This window comes from Phycodurus eques, chromosome 6, assembly GCF_024500275.1.
Source record: "Phycodurus eques isolate BA_2022a chromosome 6, UOR_Pequ_1.1, whole genome shotgun sequence".
NCBI classification, from domain to species: domain Eukaryota; kingdom Metazoa; phylum Chordata; class Actinopteri; order Syngnathiformes; family Syngnathidae; genus Phycodurus; species Phycodurus eques.
The window spans coordinates 8354487-8374196 of NC_084530.1; the positions used below are offsets into that span (position 1 = coordinate 8354487).

A 19710-nucleotide genomic window follows, 5' to 3' on the forward strand; every position below is an offset into this window, starting at 1 on the left:
CGACAACGCGAATCAACTTTCGCCGGCTCAGAAACATGCCAAGAAAATAGGAGGTCACCAACTACCCTCCCTTAGGGTGAATTTTCAATGCAATGAGCAACACTGTAAACTGTGAGAGTTTTGAAGCCAGACATGGGCAACAAGCTAGCATTTCTGTCCCAGTCTGTCACCCTGTCCCAGCTTTTTTGGAATGTGTTGCAGCCATAAAATTCTAAGTTAATGATTATTTGCTAAAAACAATACAGTTTATCAGTTTGAACATTAAATATCTTGTCTTTGTAGTGTATAAATTAAATAGAATACAATGATTTGCAAATCATCATTTAACACAAAGTCCCAACTTCATTGGAATTGGGGTTGTAATTTAAGTACTGTTTTTATTTTCCTATATTTAAGATCAGTGTTAATGTTCAAACTGTGCATAATGTTACAGTGACTTACAATACTACTGGATATACTTTTTAGGAATAAGCATGTTGGTCTCAATCCAGAACATTTAAAAAACCATACAAAAAAATATTACCTTTTAAAAGGTTACTCCTAGTTCCTTGTGATCATTGTACAGTATGTAATGTGCAGGAATCCTTATTTTTGTTTTCGTGCTGCCCACAAAAATGGAATTTACTGACACTTTACCCCCAATATCTTTGCATGGTCGCAGGCATGCATCTCAAAGGGGCATGTCGTATGTATATTCATATCTACAGGTGGAACGTTTTCTCACTAAGCTTGAATGTATCCCCGCCACTTAAAATGTTTCTTAAAAAAATTTAAATAAAAATCAGGAATGTTGAACTGCATTCTATATCCAGTATAGTAATGCACATTGATATAAAAAAAAAACATTGACTATAATCTGACTGCCATTTTATAACGAGTTACCTAAAAAAGCTGTAATATTTGAGTAACACGTTACATACTGGCAACACTGCAGCCAATAATGTGGTTGTAGAACTGCATTGCAGCCTAAGAGCATAGGTTTTTTTTTTTCAGTTCTTTCATTGAATCTCATCAAATTCTGCATGTAAAAGAAAAGAAAAAAGAAAACAACAAGATTGGTCAGCCTCTGTCTTAACATTAAATGATTGTGTAATGAGTTTGGGGGTTTCATTTGTATACATGTTTAATGCTGTAACAAATGCTGGCGTAAGCAGCAGTTTTTGCTTGGTTCTGCATCTTTCTCACTATCATCTGATGAGCTGCTGGAACTAAAGGTATTTGTTGTATTGATCATTGCCAGAAACTGAGAATAAATTACTTGAGAGATTTGCAATGGAAGCTGGGTGCTGAGTTGGAACATATTGAAATGCAATTCAGCAGATGATTGTGTTGTGTTTCCCCACTGACACCATTTCACAGCACAACTTCATGACAGGTAAAGGTCAGAGGAAAAAGAAAGCAGCAAAGGGAGTGTGGTGGGTTTAAATTTCCATTTGCAGGCCTCCTCCCCTGCTGTTTTAAAGCTTGTTCGAGAAAACAAATCTATCCATGTTTTAAACTGCTCGTCCACATAAGGGTCATGGGTATCTGGAGCCAATCCCTCTTGACGGGGAGAATGTGCAGACTCCACACAGAGATGTTCCAACAGCGATTGAAACACGCATTTCCTGACTTTGGCAGACGTGCTAACCACTATTCCACCACGAGAGAGAGAATAAAAATAAAATCTTCACAGTATTATTTCAGATAAAACTAAAACATTTGTCGATGATTATGTAAAGGTTCTGTTTGTTAATCATTTAATACAATTTAAAAAAACATTTGAAACTGAACAAGTCAAAGATGAGTTCAACTTTCAACTTTATCAGGTGTCGCTACAAATCAGAGGAGAATTAAGAGGAGACACTTTCTATTCTCACTATTATAGCACGCACAAGTATCCCATGATGGACGGTGGGAAAAGTCTGTTGTTGCTGTTGTAACAGCTTCAAACACGGAGCAATTGTCCTTCTGGTCTATCAAGTGCTGTTGTGCGTTGTGTATTGTTGTTGTTTAGTATCTCTGCAGGCTCTTGGTCTAGCCATGGCTTGTAATACCAGTGCCTTGTTTTGCTCGAGAGCAGCCCGCCAGTTACTAGCCATCAAACAACATGGGCCAGCTGTTCCAACTGTTTGAGACCAAACTTACTATTATATGTTGCCTTGTTTCCAGGATATATTTTATGAGGTGAAAATGTATCCTTTCTTTCTCTGTCTTCCAGTACCGCATTGGGCAGCTGTACATGATCAGCAAACACAGCCATGAGCAGAGCGACCGAGGAGAAGGTGTGGAAGTCGTCCAGAACGAACCGTATGAGGACCCCATGCACGGGCAGGGACAGTTCACAGAAAAACGAGTCTACCTCAACAGGTCAGTTGCTTCCACCTCTCCCGATTGACTCAAATCTGCTGCGTTGTAGTTGTGTAGAAAACAATGACAGTATTTTGCTCTCATTGTTGGTTGTCACTTGTGTATTGTTGACTCTTCTCAGAAGCCAATGGTCCTCAATTTGCTTTCCCTGATGTATATGATAAATATTTTTTCTTAACTAGTGTCCCCGCTCCAATAGACACTCTCAAATTAATGCCTTCATTTCCCCCAGTATAGTTGCAACTCTATCTCACTTTATAGGTAATGGTGTTCACACATTGAGTTAAATGTTGAGCCAATTGGAACTCTGTTGCGAACCAAAACAGCACGTATTGAGGCATAGAATTTTTTTTTTAGAGGAATTGAAGTGATTCTTATCACACGTTTTAAAAACATTCTCTGCGCAGTGTTAAAGATGATCTCACGTTATCGGAGGAGAGTTTCTTTTCTGGCAGTTTCCGTTCCAGCAGACTGACAGCTGGTCCCTCCGCAATGTTGTGGGTGTCATGGCCATATTCCAGGGAGTTACATGCCTTTAGATTAGTTTCGTACAGTCCACCAAGGTTCATTCAGTTTTGCTGCATTTTATCAAAAATAGTAATTTTATTTTGTATTTTAAGCTCCACTTACATATTATTAATATATTATTATTTCAATCATTGTCAGTTATTATTTTTTAGAATGCACCTCCCCTAAAAAAAATGCCTTTATATATCTTTAAATTGAAATTGCCCACTCCTCTAAAAAGTGCCAGTGTCTACATTTTTTGCACAATCCCGCACACAAACAAATCTCTTTTGCACAGGTAATTACAAAAGATATCTTTGTCATAGCGATACAGTCAGCCTGTCTGTGATACTGTATAATACCTTAGTTTAACGTGCATTAAACCAGTGAACTACAGTATGATGGAAAAGGAGAGAACAAGGGCAGGAGAAGAGAAAATAGGTGGACAGAGATGTTGCAGGCGACTCATTGGAGCACGATCACCTGTGTCAGCATTCACCATGCCGGAGGATCCATTAATGCTGACTGGGCACAGTGCTGCCCTGCAGGAGCAAAGTAAAAGCTGAAGAAGTTATTTCTGTTCAAATACTGCCATTCAATATTATTTAGTATGGAGAATACTTCCAGTAGCACAATGATAAGCAGTTAATGATGCCAAATCCTTAACAATGCTGAAGGACAGTTTCCTATACCCTTCTTAAAAGCAGTAGTTTGAAGGGAACAAAGACCCTTCGTGTTAAAGTTGTTTAACTTGGGCAAAGTTGCCTTTCTATTGACGTTTGTATTTTCTGAATTAAAAGTAGATTCAAACTAGTGTTATTAGCATTATAAATGTTAAAGATGGTGAACAATATTTCTGCCAAATCCTCCCTTATTTTCCGGGAGGGGGTTGACTGTTCTACCAAAACCCACTTCTCTGGCACTCAATTAAACATTGAAGCATCTTTTACCAGCCTGACCTGGAAAATGCCATGCCTGCTGCTGTTCTGTATTTACCTAATTCCATCATACTTCAGCATCGAATAGATGTTGGTCCTACCAGTAACTGTCACTAAGAGCAGAGTGAATGGTTGAGTTTATTATTACGTTAAATGATGCCGTTTGTTTTTTGAAACACTGGTCTCCGTTTAGCTTTTTAAATGTATTGTTGTTTTTACCAGCCATGTCGTAAAAAATGGGCAGCTGCTCACCCCGCTTGTAGGCTTGGCCACACATTTGCTGGCAGACATATTTAACTGAGTAAAGCAAGAAATGGGAGAAATCAACAGATGGAGGTGTAGGCGGAGTGTCTGCTTCTTGCACAGAGATGAAGAGAGACCCAATATTATACAGTGCATTAGATGCATTAATTCCACATTAATTTTGATTCGCAGTCAGTGTCTTTGTCAGTCAAAGGAAGTGCAGTTGGAAGCGTGCTACATTTGGTACATTGTGCATTATAGAATCATGTACAATCTAATGAGATCCAAATCAAGTGCTGTATAAAATATAATAGATAATAATATAGGCAGTATCATCCATCCATTTTCTGTGCCGCTTATTCTCACTAGGGTTGTGGGAGTGCTGGAGCCTATCCCAGCAATCAACGGGCAGGAGGCGGGGTACACCCTGAACTGGTTGCCAGCCAATCACATTTACACAAACAACCATTTGCACTCACATTCACACATACGGGTAATTTAGAGTCTTCAATCAACCTACCATGCATGTTTTTGGGATGTGGGAGGAAACCGGAGTGCCCGGAGAAAACCCACGCTGGCACGGGGAGAACATGCCAACTCCACACAGGCGAGGCCGGGGATTGAACCCTGGTCCTCAGAACTGTGAGGCAGACGGAATAGACATCGACTGCCGACTATCATATATAGTAATATCATTTAATTCATACAGTTCTGTTCTATGCCACTGCAAACTGATATTAAAGGTATTATTTTCACTTTATATGTTAGACAATAATAGAATGTATATCTATTTTTTTTAATAGAATGTGAACCTTTCCTATTCATATTGCTGCACTGTTAATTTTTATAGTAAAATCTACCACCTCATTCAGTGCACCCTAACGACAGTCCATATATTGTAATTGTTTATATTTTACACCTTTCTAGAAGGCCTAGGCAATAAATAAGTTTTGTAAATGAATGAGTTTATTTGTCAGTATCAATAAAATAAATACATTATGATATATCTTTAGTGGCTTCAGTTGTTCATTGTGCATCCCTGCTGATGTGCCTTGCTGTCACTAATAATTATTATAATAATTATTATTATTATTAATTTTATTTATAGGCGCAGGGCACTCGAGGTCCCCGTATAAACACAAACATAGTTAAAAGAAACAAGCAAGCAACATGTCTGCAGATAGGGTGGGGCTAGTTTACTAAAGTGCGGTCAGTGTTGCCATATTAATTACTTAAAAATCATTTTTTTTTACTCACTTTTTTTCACTAACTTACTAACTTTTTTACTAACCTTATCTCTGGATTTAAACAGTTGTTTTATATTATATCATTATTATATTACATATATATATTTGGAAGTTGCACTTCTTTTTGGTTCCACTAATCTGGGCTGTGAGCAAGTAGAACAAGATGACTGCTTTGTATACAGAAGTAATTTGATCCTTAAGCCTGCTTCAGCAGCACCTCAATGCTTTCTGTCTCTCCAGTAAACTTCCCAGCTGGGCTCGAGCAGTGGTTCCTAAAATCTTCTACGTGACAGAGAAGGCATGGAACTATTACCCTTACACCGTCACAGGTGAGCATGTTACAACCATCAGCATCTACATTGACTCTTACACTCTAGAACACTGGGGTCAAACTGTTGGCCCGGGGGCCAGATCCGGCCCACAACATCATTTTATGTGGCCCGCGAAAGCAAATCATGTGTCGACTTCATGTTTCTTGTGAAAATACCAAAATTGGTGTCTTTACTTGTGTAATGTTGAGATATTGCAAGCATTTTATGTTACCAATCACATTTTAATAGTTGACATTTTTTTATTGGCTTCTGATTTTACAACTAGTTATCCATCAATTTGTTTTGTATATGTCATTATATGAGACAATATTTTATATGGGTTCACAGTCATAACGGCCCTCCGAGGGAAGCCATAAGTACAATGTGGCCCGTGACAAAAATTAGTTTGACACCCCTGCTCTAGAATGTAACTTCTGCATTAACACTTGCACAATTTTAGATTTCGGTTTACAGGAAGGGACAGTAATCTACCTAATGAGCTCAAAGTGGAAAAGTGCATCAGTCATTACCCAAATAATAGGAGTTCTCACTTTAGACTCTTCATTTAGTGGGACATATTTTAATTCGTATATAACAAATTACACATTCACATTCACATTCACACCAATGGAAGATTTTTACATTCAGTTGGGCAAACATGCATGTTATTGAAATGTGGGAGGAAGCTGGACTACCCGGAGAAAACCCACACAAGAATGGGGAGACCAGCCAAACTGCTTCACACCGTGCTACCTACAGAAAACAGTCGACTATTAAATGGACAAACCCACGCTAATAAAAACAGAACCCCCTTGTTGACATTATTAAATCATTCATTTATTGAGACACACTGCTTATATGGCGCATCCCCCAGTACTACTATGAAGCTACAGTATATGGTGCCAAGTATCTGCACACAAGGGTATTTGATGACCCTTGAGAGAAAAGGCTGTCAAACAGTGCCTGCACGCTGCATCCAATGCTGACATTTAACGATTAGATTCATGCCTGTTGGTGATTCAGTGATCACAGCGTCACAAGTGACACTTGTGCAGCCTCCAGCCTGTGTTCCTCACTTGGCCTCAGTTTGCCAGCAGAGTGAAAACATGTTACCAACATGAAAATGTATTCAGCAGACTGTTTATTCATTCATGCAATTAATTAAATTTTTTTTGTTGTGCTTTTCTGGACATGACCTGATGTGTACCCTCCACCCTGTAGAATATACTGTAAGTATATTTCCTAAATTTTTGGACAGGTATCAAATTATACCTTATTTGTGCATGAAGATAAAAGAGAGAGAGCTTGTTAGGCAATATGTTTTTGTCAGCTTGTTCTTAGAAACTTCTGAAACTTAACACATTGGCTGCATTCTGTTTTTTTCTTGGTTTATTTTCTGCTAAAACCTAAAATAGTAGCAGTGGGAGTCCGGGACTAATTTGCCCTGCGTTTATAACAGTACTTGATGCAACTATCGTGTTTTCATCCCCCTCCTTATAGGATAACATGATAAATGTCCAGATGTCCGACTATTTGTCTGCGACCATTCCTTTTTAGCTGTTTGCAAATAACTTCAACACATACTTAGAGTACTCTGATCACTTGAGAAGACTGACTTACTATTTTCGAACAATTACAATAACCTTGATTTTGGAGTCATTCCATGCAGAGAAAATAATTCATTTCCCCTCAAGAATAACATGACGCATGACTGCAATAATGACAAAGAGGCATTGTCACCGGTGATTACTTTATAGAAATATTGAAGATTCGTGGTATATTTTTGGCCTTTACTTTGCATCTGGTGTCTATTATGTAAATGACAAATGTTGACACCATGAGTCACACGTGTTTATGGGATGGAAAAGACAATGGCAAGACAGTGACAGAATGTCTGATATTTGTTTTAGTGTGGGTGGAATTTGCCATACGCATGTTAATGTTGACACATTAAGGCTGGATTTACTTTGTCAGAGGACTTTGTGCCTGAATCCATCGTTGATGCTTAACTTTAAAGCATCTTTGGGAGCGTCTCTTCTCACCAGTAGGATAGTTTTAAAGCAGCCTTGAGCTTAAGAGCCACTTTGGTGGCAATTCATAAACTAGAGTTGAAATGTAAAACATGAATGTGAATTATAGAGCAAAGAAAGAAATTAAGTTGACTTAGGCTTTATTAATGAATGCGTTGCTTTTTTTAAATTTTTTTATTACAGTGCTCGTTCCTTCCCAAGTTCTCCATTCACATAGAGACAAAATATGAGGACAACAAAGGCATCAACGATAATGTAAGTGCACTCTGAATTTAAATGGTAAATGGACTGCACTTGTATAGCGCGTTAGCTATACCACCAGAACAATGAGATTGTAGATATTAGAGGATATGGCACGACTTGAGCTATTTGTATTATTGAAGACCACTTTGCATGGGATTTGAGTCTGCCAAAGAAATTGCTCCACATGTTGGCCTCCTTGCTTACTTTTTCCTTTATAACCTTTATAACATTTAATTTCATACGGGCCTTATTCATAAACAATAATGCTACCACTACCTGGACAGAGAAGTCAAATAATAGGTACGGGGGGCATCCAAATTCCTCCAAAAGAGACTGACACCATTTGTTCTTCAGATGAATCACTCCACCGCATGGCCCCAGTGCAAGCGGCCTGTAACACTATGCAAGTATGGAAAGTATGAAATTTGATTTAATAAATTTCCACGTCTGGAAATGTATGGAAAATGGAAACTATTGTTTGGAAAAATAATAATGTTTCCAGGACTGTTACAGCAATTCTATTTTCCAAAACAAATAATTATGAATATCTAAAAAAAACATTTTTGTATGAAAGCACAAAGTATTGTACCATGGTCTTTGTGAATGCTCGATTCTGATTGGCTAAGAACAGTCCATCAGTGTACATTATGGGCTGATGATGTACACTCTTCGAACGTCTCAAGTAGTTTCTGTCAAAACATCATTACATAGTGGCAAACTTGTAGTAGTACTCTGAGGACATAAATGATCAAATTTAAAACAATAATGAGTGATTTCATTGGGTACTTTTTTGGTGATTACAACACCTTTGACTGGGATGCTACTGATGTATTGAGGGGAAAATGAAGAGACCGAAGCGGGACAAAGAGTTGACTCTGTAAAATTAAATCAACTCGCAGACTAGAAGGATGAAATCAACATGAAGAAAGCAACGCAAAAGGTGATTAAAATGCAGAGACACCCCTTGTCACAAAAACTGACAAATACGAACTGAACACTTTTGAAAGGCATCCTGCGACAATGTTATATGTTCAGTCAAGAAAGACCGTCAACGTTGCCAGCCCAAGATCTTGCATCAACCGTCACATAGAAATATACCGAATATACAAAATAAGCAAAACTGATTTTATCATCATACCTGTGGTTGTTGTTTAACATTGTTAAATCTAGTTGGTGGAGTACTGAATAGCGTTTACCTTCCCTTAGAAAGTTATGGGATTGAAATGACTTTTTATAGTCAAGCCCTCAGGCCTTGCCAGGGAAAATAAATTGTTTTAAATGTTTTATTTTTTTTTATACTGGGAATCTCAAATTTGTAGGTAACCCTGGTAACAACAAAGTGTGCAAATATAAAAATAAAAAAAACTCCTCGAGTCTCGAGAAATCAGTCATGTTGTTTTTGTGTAATCCTGCTAAATTACACTTTGTGTATATGGAACAAAATTTTGTTGCATTTGGCTCAGCACAGTATTTAGAATTAAAAAAAAAATAAAATCTATTGAAAATGCACTTATGTAGTCCATATACTTATGTAGCATGAATTTAAATATACATAAACATTCGGTTGAGAATTAGCATTGCATGAGCATTACATTTTCTAAGCAGTGAATAAATGGCAATCAAAACAAACCTCTCACTTCACGCTTGACTGTGGTACTAAGAGTCACTGGTAGTAATATTTTAATGTACTGTTTGTACAGTATGTTCTACTGTATGTATGAACTACTGTATGCTTATTGTGGTTGTAGTTTACAAGTCACTGATGGTGTTTGAGTACATTTGCCTGACTTCCGTGCAGGCCATGTGGGTTCAGTTCCCACTTAGTGATCATGTGATTCTGATTGGTTGTCTGTCTCTATGTGCCCTGTGACTGACTGGCGACCAATCCTGGCTGTCATCTGACTTTCGCTCGAAGTTGCTGGGATAAGCTCGAGTTCCCCGTGACCCTGAACAGGATACAGTAAGCCGTATAGCAAATGGATGGATGGCTTGTAGTTTTCAGTGGTGTAGAACTCATACCCTGATGTGTTCTAACAGTTCATGAGTATTTTGTTTCTATGCTCTTCTGTGAGTGTCGCTGCTTATGTCATTATTATGTCATAGTTGACCAAAATCATCACGGAAAGAAGACCCTCTGACTATAAACCAGTGGAAGATGAGGATACCTAAAAAGACAGACAGGAAGAGAGGGATGGAGAAGTATAATAGAAGGAGAGGGAAATGAATAGTGCAGGGGAAGGGAAAATAAATGTGCATGTGGTCAGGAAGTGAGTGGGTATTGAAGTGAACCGGGTGCATTTGGAAAGGGCACATGAATTCCACATTTTCTGGCCAAATACGCGCGCACGCACACACACACACATTAACTTTTCGCACAATTTCCTATTAGCTAAAATAGAAAAATAAGACCTTTAAGCATATTAGTCCCACAATCGGTACATTTCTGTTTTATAACAGCAAAGTGGACAGTAGAAACACACAATGATAAGAATGTGAAAAATCGTGATCCATTTAGTTTTCATTCAGCTCATTCGTTCAATTCATTTCCTTCAATTTGTCACATAGCATGGAGCGCAGAGGCCGCCACATTTGGACTTACTGCGTTTTAGACTTGAAGAATGCATTGCTTTACATCTGCTTAATTTCTGCGGGGGGAGGGTGGTTTCGCTAACAGTTTTTGCATATCGTTACGTTCCTTAAAAAAATGGCATTAGTCATTTTTTACCAAAAATATTTATCTTTTTGCCTCTATCGTCTGATGATGCTGGCCACCTCTGCTAAGATTGTTTCCATCCTCAGTTGAACAGATCATGCAATTTTGTCCCTAAAATTAAAGTGTTAATAAATATAATATATTCAGTAAGTTTTTTTTGTTTTCTGACAAAAGTGGAAAAGAAATGACTACATTATTTTAGAAAGCCATCTCTCAACCTTCCTCTATATACGGTACCCTCACGTGTTTTTGACTTTACAGTTCTTATACACCCACTTGCCCTCTCTTTATTCCTGTGCACACATGCATGCCAACATAGCGCTCCTAATGCCATCAGTGGTCAACAACACAGTTAATGACAGAAGACACCCTGGAAGGCTAAGATAAAAAGACTGCAGAAACATTTTTACATTCAACATGGTGACAAAGCGCTGACACACAGGAAGATATGAGGATATCAACATTACAAACGGAAGCTCTGTTAGCCATGGAAGTTGAGGAAAAACAACAACTTGTCCTACCAGTAATCTTCTAATTGTAACTATTGGACTGTATTAGTCAGAGCAGGGCTTTTGAACATTTTGGGTCCTGGGACCCTGTACAGGGGAAATATTTTTCAAAGGACCCCCTCATAATCGTAAAAGGCAATGAAACAAACCACCATGTGTACCACTGTACCCCTAAATGCCATAGGAATAAAAAAGTTGCCTATTTTAAAAAGCAAAGTCATAATGTTACAGGAATAAAGTTGTATTTTTCCAAAACAATATATTATATATTTTATATTATGATATCAATGCCAAATATAATGAGGGGAAATGTGAATTTAAAAACTTTATTCTCGTAATATTACGCCTTCTATTCAGGCAAAGACTCCTTTATTCTGTTAAAAAAAAGTGCAATTACAACATATTCTCAAAGAAATATGCCATTAGTTGTAAACCCCACCCCAACTTTATTCATGCAGGGATGCTAGATTTGTGATGATACGTCAGAAACATATGACAGCTTTTAATTGCCTTAAAGCTGGGGTAGCTGGATAGCTTTGTTTCATTGTCGCATCAGTCCCCGTAAGTAGGTATGCACTTTTTAAAATTGATACAACATAGTAGTTTATTGCAATTTAGCCAGAGTTTGTGGACCCCCAGTGTTTGACCTCAGTTATAGAACTAAGCCCTGCTGACGAGGCTTTAGGCAATGCAGAGAACCCTCATCTAGGACACATTGTTCAAACCCTTCCTTCACCCCGACATGCACTAGGATACGACTGCATGAGTATCTCTTGCGTATGTGTATAAAAATGTAACAGTCAACTCTAATCTCCCCCTCAAGGCATACTGAAGGATTAATGCTGTTCCTTGAAAGATAATGACAAACAGTTTACAGATGACAAACAGCTTAATGCAGACACTATTCCCAAACTGTAGTGATGACACAAATAGCTTGTTTTTCCCCTTCTTTCCAGTGTATACTTCATACTGTGCAACCTTAAAGGTCGGCGTATTGTCTAAAACATTTTTCTGGGGTAATTTATCGGGGTCCACAAGAAGACCCTGGTATTGGGTTTAGTAATTTGGAGATGTCCAGGACCATTTGAGGTGGGGTCTGCAGTGCTAAAGTTCTGAGTAGAACCTTTAACTTCTGTGGACATTCTAACACTTTTCCTCCTTGCCATTATTCTTGTGTGGTTGAATCACACTCACAACGATAAAAACATAATCAGATGAGAGAGGACAGAAAAGGAGAGGACAGGACAGGATGTGGGAAATGAGCAAGACAGTGCTCGTGACGAGTGGTGCGGTGGGATGCTTTTTCTAGTGTCTAAACACCAGTAAGAACCTGTGAGTTGATATCTTAACATAACTTATTATTATTGGTCCTAGCACAAACTATTAAAGCCTATAGCGTGTCTATGGAACTTAATAGTGAATGAACAGCATGTCACATGCATGTTAGTCAACTGGTGTACGGAGTTATTGAGCCGGCACATTGAGGAAGGGTGGGCCCGGCCCCCTCCACCCACAAAGAGAGGCCAAGCCAGTGAGCCCATCCCGCGAGGGACCCAGCCAGGTGGACGCCACCCACTCCCCAGGACCCAGAGCGGTCCCCCAGCCCAACCGAAGCGGGAGGGGCACTGGGATAGGCTCCAGCACGCCCGCGACCCTAGCGAGGAGAGGCGGCTCAGAAAATGGATGGATGGATGGAAGTCACCATCAGGTCACCAACTAGTTCCCAGGCCAGTGAGGTAGGGGTCTAACATTTAGGTCAGTTTCCAAATTGTATGACCTTTAGTGCATTCCAAATTGGAGTTCCACTCCATTTAGTACAGAGCTGCTTATTCTGCAATACATGTGTATAGGTAATTCTTATTTATTTTTGGAGTAGTTTCCCTTGGTGTTTGGGGCAAAGTGGCAACAACCCTTTGTTTAGCATTCAAACGTGGATGTGACTTTCAGGTCAGGTCAGCTTTTTCATTGGCCAATTGTTTGGGGCAAAGTGGCAACAACCCTTTGTTTAGCATTCAAACGTGGATGTGACTTTCAGGTCAGGTCAGCTTTTTCATTGGCCAATTGTGCAGTTATGACTGAGCCCTATTAATTCTAGCAACAACTGGCTGGGCGGATGCCGTTTGAAATCCTAGAAATTGTATTGATCTACATTTCTTTGTCCCAATTAATTATTATTAATTATTTTAAAAAACTCTTTGTTGATCAGTTTTATAATGAATAACAATACATGTGTGTTGTCTGTGATTAATAATGTTGCACTTGGATGATTGAAATGAGAAAAAGAGGACAACAGAGACAAGGAATGGTGTTGTCTTTTTCTTGGTACTGTGTTTACTTTTTTCATAAAAACCTCCAATGGTCAATTTCTGACACCCCTTTTGGGGATGAGATTAATTTGCAATCAACTACAGATTTAAGCACCTACCATTGTTTGTGGTGTTTTATGTTTATGCATTCAAGTAGAAATGAGAGAAGATTTCCCCTAAAATGACAGTCTGTCAAAATGCTGAGTCTGATTGGATTGGCCACTTCAACCTCAGTACAACTCACTTTTTGGAGGGAAAATCGAATGATGCGTTCTGGAGAAATTGAGTTTTTTCTGTCTGATATAATTGACGTATTGAGGAACATTTTTGTGTATTATTGCCGAATAGAAATCTGGTTGAAAGCACTTTCAAATTAGATTGAAACAGTATAACTTCATTATTTCTCAACATATCACCTCGACCCTTTCGTTTAGTCTGCTACTCTGGGAACCTCTCTTCAAATCTCTGACAAATTTCAGTTAAAAATATCCACCAATAATCTTGAATAGGTTGAAATTTCCAGGGGTACTCCCAAGTCTACTCCTCAAAATGACTGTGACATTTTGAACAGTGTTACTTCCTCTAAAAATTAAAATAGCGCAAATGTAACATTATTCGTAAAAAGAGAAGTGTGAGCAGTGGACAATCGTTTTTTCGTGACTATATTTGTGATGGAATGATCACTTCAAACACCTCTAAACTCCTCCATGTTTAAAAAAAAAAAATTAAAAAATTCCACAAAGATGTGGCCACTTTTCACGTTTCTAATCCAAATTTGGTTGCTGAGAGAACAATGCATATTTCGTGAGTATCACGTGCGTGTTATGTCTCAACATTTACTGTATGATCATATTTCGTTCCATACCTTATAGTTACACAAATTAAGCGTCCACAAACACGCACGCATGCACACACACATTAAATCTGTCAGCAGTTTCATATATATATATATATATATATATATATATATACATATACATATATATATATATATATATATATATATATATATATAAAACTGTTAACTGTTTCTAAACCATAACCACAGCAGCACAAGTTATCAATATTAAGGCAGTTGTTGACTTCAGCCATCTCATTTTCAGCGTCATTTGATTGACAGGTAAATGGCTTATATCACACTCCAGCAGTTTGAGGGCGGGCCTATCTATCTATCTAATCTATCTACCTGCCTAACCCACACACCCACCCATCTAATTTTTTTTGTCTTTACCTGTCCTGTTCATCTGTCCTGCGGATCTGTCTGCCTTTTGTGGTGGAAAGTTTTGCTGTGCAACAGGGGAGTTTGAAATACTTCCTCTGCTCATTTTTTAAAAATCATTCTGATGTTTATTGAAAATGCAGCAGGACAGAAAAAGGGTTTTAGGGTACAGACCGAGGGACAGAACGGACAACGGGAATAGGTGTGCGAACCACATGGGAACAATAGTTAGACAGTCTAGATATTTGACTACAAGTAACGTTAGAGTCAAATCGTGTATGATTTTTTTTATTATTATTACATTTGTCAGATTCAAGTTACTGTATTTATGTGACCCCTGTGGGTTTTTCTGTCATTAACAGAGCAGTACCAACATTTTCATCTCTTTATTTATTTATTTATTTTTTTAACCTGTCCTTTTCGGCTGTTAGGTCAAGCAGAATGAAGAATCTGCATCACTTTTATGCTGGAACAGTTTTACAGTGCCACAGTGAATTTTTCATCGACGTGTGTAACAGTCATTGAAGCATGTAAGGTATTGGGAAGAAATAAAGACATGAGCACATTACCCCCTATTGGGTTTTGAAAGGTGTTACAATAATTGCACAGTCCAGCCTTGATCCTTTGTTTTTGACAATTTTGAGTTGTTTTGTTATATTCCCTAATGCCAACTGAAATGTTTGTTTGAACAGATCTTTGACTCTGAGTTGAAGGACCAGGAGCGGGAGGTGTGTTTTGTCGACATCGCTTACGACGACATCCCTGACCGCTACTATAAGGAGTCTGAGGTGAGGTGGGCGTGTGTGCATGTGTGTGATTCGTGTCTCCTGTCTGTTGCATATTATCAGCATCTTCTGGCTGGAAATGACACAAGAAAGTGGGAAAATAACTAAGACATTGTGTTACTGACTAATGAAAACTATTCGCCATTTTTATTAGTGTTTACATTTTGAAAATTATTAAAAGGACACTGGCCAAATTAACATTTATGGTTTGAATGATAGTAATTAATTACTTTAGTTGGGAAAGTGCCTAGAAGCTGAAAAATACACCTCTATATTGTTTATTCCACTTTGATGGCAAAATCTTCGATCGAATGGGCGTCCATAATGGCCGCTAATCACGGAAGTGACGTCACGAGTATGTCAACTTGCTGGTTTCCTCAGAGGCAATCAGAATCAGAATCAGAATCATCTTTATTTGCCAAGTATGTCCAAAACACACAAGGAATTTGTCTCCGGTAGTTGGAGCCGCTCTAGTACAACAAACAGTCAATTTACAGAACACTTTGGGGACATAAAGACATTGACAAAAAACAATTGTGCAAAAAGATGCAGAGTCCTCTAGCACTTAGAGCAGTTCGAACGACTAATATTGCAATAGTCCGGTGCAATGACCATTGTGCAAAGGGCGCTGAGACTTCAAGGAGTGTATGCGGTTTAAAGTGACGAGTAGTGCGATCATCTGGGACAATGTCGGTTGTGCAAATGTTACAGATACTCCTCAATCAGTGTGCAAATGGAGCAGATGCTACTCTGGCATGAGTGGCCAGTATATGCAAATAGTGCAGCATGGCGAGACAACTACAGTGAGTGCACAAGTAATAAATAATTGGCCCCACAGAAATGTGACAACGAACTCAAGTCAAAAAATTGCCAGCTTGTTGTAATGGAATTATAGGTTAGGTGTTTAAGAAGTTGATCGCAAGAGGGAAGAAGCTGTTGGAATGTCTACTAGTTCTAGTTTGCGTTGATCGGTAGCGCCTACCTGAGGGAAGGAGCTGGAAGAGCTGGTGACCGGGGTGCAGACGGTCCGAGAGGATTTTGCACGCCCTTGTCTTAGTTCTGGCAGCGTGCAAGTCCTCAAGGGTGGGTAGGGTGTACCGGCAAATCCTTTCAGCAGTTTTGATTGTCCGTTGCAGTCGGAGTTTGTCCTTTTTTGTAGCAGCACCAAACCAGACTGTGATGGAAGAACACAGGACCGATTCGATGACCGCTGTGTAGAACTGTCTCAGCAGCTCCGGTGGCAGGCCGTGCTTTCTCAGAAGCCGCAGGAAGTACATCCTCTGCTGAACAACAGAAAGTAATTAAAAACAAAGAATTCCATACTGTATAGCAAAATTTTGCACAGTTTGGGACACAAATAACTGTTGACATGCACACAGATGTTGTCGGCCATGAAAAGGATATTTACGCAGACCTTTACCAGACCAAAAGCAAAGGTAGGCACGGGAAGGCAACATTTATCTATAACATTTTTTCATGTAGTCAGGACCTAAACCATTTAGTGATTCATAGACCAGGAGCAGAACTTTAAAATATACTCTAAAGGTGACTGGGAGCTATTGTAGATACTTTAGAATTGGAATAATATGTTCTCACCTCTTTTTTTCTGGTCAGAACCCGAGCTGTAGCATTCTTAATGAGGTGCAGCTGTGTAATGTTCTTTTGGGGGAGTCCAGTCAGAAGACCATTACAATAGTCAAGTCTACTTGAGTTAAAAGCATGGATGAGCTTCTCCTGGTCTGCTTGGCACATGTAAGCCTTCACTCTGGGTATGTTCTTCAGCTGGTGGGAGGCAGTTTTAGTAATTGATTTGATATGACTGTTGAAAGTTAGGTGGGAATGTATCAGAGGACCAAGGTTTCGGACTTGGTCTTTGGCTTTTAAAGACAGTGAATTCAGGTATTTACCAAGAGCAATCCTCTTTTCTTTACTCGCAAAAACAATTATCTGAGTTTTGTTGTGGTTGAATTGAAGAAAGTTTTGGCTCATCCAGTTGTTTGTTTTAGACAGTGAGACAAAACCTCAGTTGAACTGGAGACACTGCTAGATATAACTGTGTGTCATCTGCATAGCTATGTTCGTCAACATCAAGGTTCTGAAGAATTTGACCCAAGGGTAGCATACACGCTGAACAGGAGGTGTCCAAGAACTGGCCCTTGAGGGACCCCATTGGTCATTGCCATTCGATGAGATTGAACTGTTCCAATGGTTACGAAATAACTAATTTCCTCCAGGTAGGACCTGAACCATTAAAGGACTGTTCCATTTGGTCCTACCCATGTTTCCAACCTGTTCAGCAGTATATTATGATCTACTGTATCAAAAGCCGCACTGAGATCCAACAAGATCAGAATTGACACCTTTTCCAAGTCAGTATTTAACCTAATATCATTTAGTACTTTAATAAGAAGTGATGTACTGTGATGAGTTCGGAAACCTGATTGAAATTTGTCAAAAAGTCCATTTAAGTTCAAGAAATTGCTGAGTTGATAAAAAGTTCCAAATATATATATCCAAATTAACTTTCCTGGTTGCATTCCTTAACCGAAGAGCACTGACGTCCGTATTATTGGGAAGCTTTTATTTTGAAGGTGACTTTCTCTTCGAGATGGCGACCTATTACAGTAATGCCTAGTACGAACAAAATTAGGGGCGGCTGGCTGAACTGCTACTTTACGAGTGGGGGCTGGCTTCACCGCAGTCGAAAACTGCACCTACGAAGAGACACGCTTACGAAGCACAGTTTAAACTGCAAGCTATCAGTTACGCGGAGGAACATGGGAATCAAGCAGCCGCGAGAGAATTCAAGATCAACGAATCCATGGTTCGCAAGTGGAGGAAGCAGGAAAATGAGCTTCGCCAAGTCAAGAAGACGAAGCTGGGTTTCCGCGGAAACAAGGCGAGGTGGCCCGAGTTGGAAGACCAACTCGAGCAATGGATTAATGAACTCCAACCGCTGGACATTGGAATGGATTGTGGATGCTTGGCGTAACGTGTCTGCTTGCACTGTTGTTCGAGCTTTCGTAAAAGCCGGCATCATTTCTGAGGAGCCGCACGGCAACGAGATTGACTCTTGACAATGACGAGGGAACCCGGCGTGTTTGATGGAGAACTTTCCCAGCTGTTCATTTTGGATACAGAACATGAAGACTTTGATGGATTTGTGGATGAGGATTGATCAAAAAATAACGTGAGTACATGGGTGGCCAGGGTATAGAGAAGGGTAATGAACAAACACTGAACAAACAAACATTAGTGACAAGTGGATAATGTGGTGTGTAGTGGTTGTTTGTAGTGCTCAAGAAGAGTTTTGAGCGACTTGTGTGTTTAGTGTGTGTGGAAACAAGCAGAGCGGGAAAGCAGACAGATAGGAGTGAGAATTCATGCTGGTGGCATGCATGATTTTATAGTACTTGGTACATAGTTCAGTTTTGCTCCAGCTGCCTTTTTAAAAACATTGTTTTAGCATGCATGCATGCTACCGTATGTTTTAAGCTAGCGTCTGTTTTACCTTGCCTGCGCCCAATAATACGGTGCACCTTATGTATGTGTTAAATACAGAAATAGACCCCGTAACTGAGACTGCGCCTTTTATTACGGTGCGTCTTATGGTCGTGAAAATACGGTAGTAGTAAAAAGTCTAGATCATAGGTCGCGATGAAGTCATTAATCAACATTGATTTGTTACCCATTGACCTGATATTGAATAGATAGATAAATTCCCCGTAGGTGTGAATGTGAGTGTGAATGATTGTTTATATGTGCCCAGCGATTACCTGGCGACCAGTTCAGGGTGTACCCCACCTCTTGCCCGAAGATAGCTGAGATACACTCCAGCACGCCCGCGACCCTACTGAGGATAAGCGGTTTGGAAAATGGATGGATGGATTTTAAAAGTTACTAAATGTGCATGAAAATTCACCACATTTTCAAATTAATTCCAACAAAAATATGAACATTTCACTGCTGCAAAGAAGAAAAAAATCATGATGAAAAAGCACAGCATCCCGTTAATCCCTCCAATTTTGGTGGCCATTTTTGAGGAAACGATCCTTTGCACCATGGTAACTGCTAGCCTAATCTAGAGCATTTTAATCAGCTGTAGCGTACAGCTACAGTACATTTAAATCTTTGGATTCATTCAATTAATCTGGAAAAGGAATACATCGGAAAGTAAACCCCTGCATTTACTTCCGGTGTAATTCCACGTACGCGTCAAAGGTTACAATCAAACTATCTTTGTCTCGTATCGGACACACACCTTTTTATATTCGTAAATTTTGTGAAAAGTGACAGAAAAACCTCTATCA

The 19710-nt window shown here is 39.2% G+C and overlaps 1 protein-coding gene across 1 annotated transcript in view; it reads left to right on the forward strand.

The window, feature by feature from the left end:
* LOC133403610 (cytoplasmic phosphatidylinositol transfer protein 1-like) overlaps positions 1 to 19710 on the forward strand; it is a 76022-nt gene that overhangs the window by 47262 nt on the left and 9050 nt on the right. The window contains exons 2-6 of the mRNA XM_061678617.1: positions 2201 to 2349; positions 5525 to 5613; positions 6817 to 6824; positions 7809 to 7880; positions 15308 to 15403. Of these exons, the coding sequence (XP_061534601.1) occupies positions 2201 to 2349; positions 5525 to 5613; positions 6817 to 6824; positions 7809 to 7880; positions 15308 to 15403 (414 nt within the window). The remainder of the gene's footprint in view (positions 1 to 2200; positions 2350 to 5524; positions 5614 to 6816; positions 6825 to 7808; positions 7881 to 15307; positions 15404 to 19710) is intronic.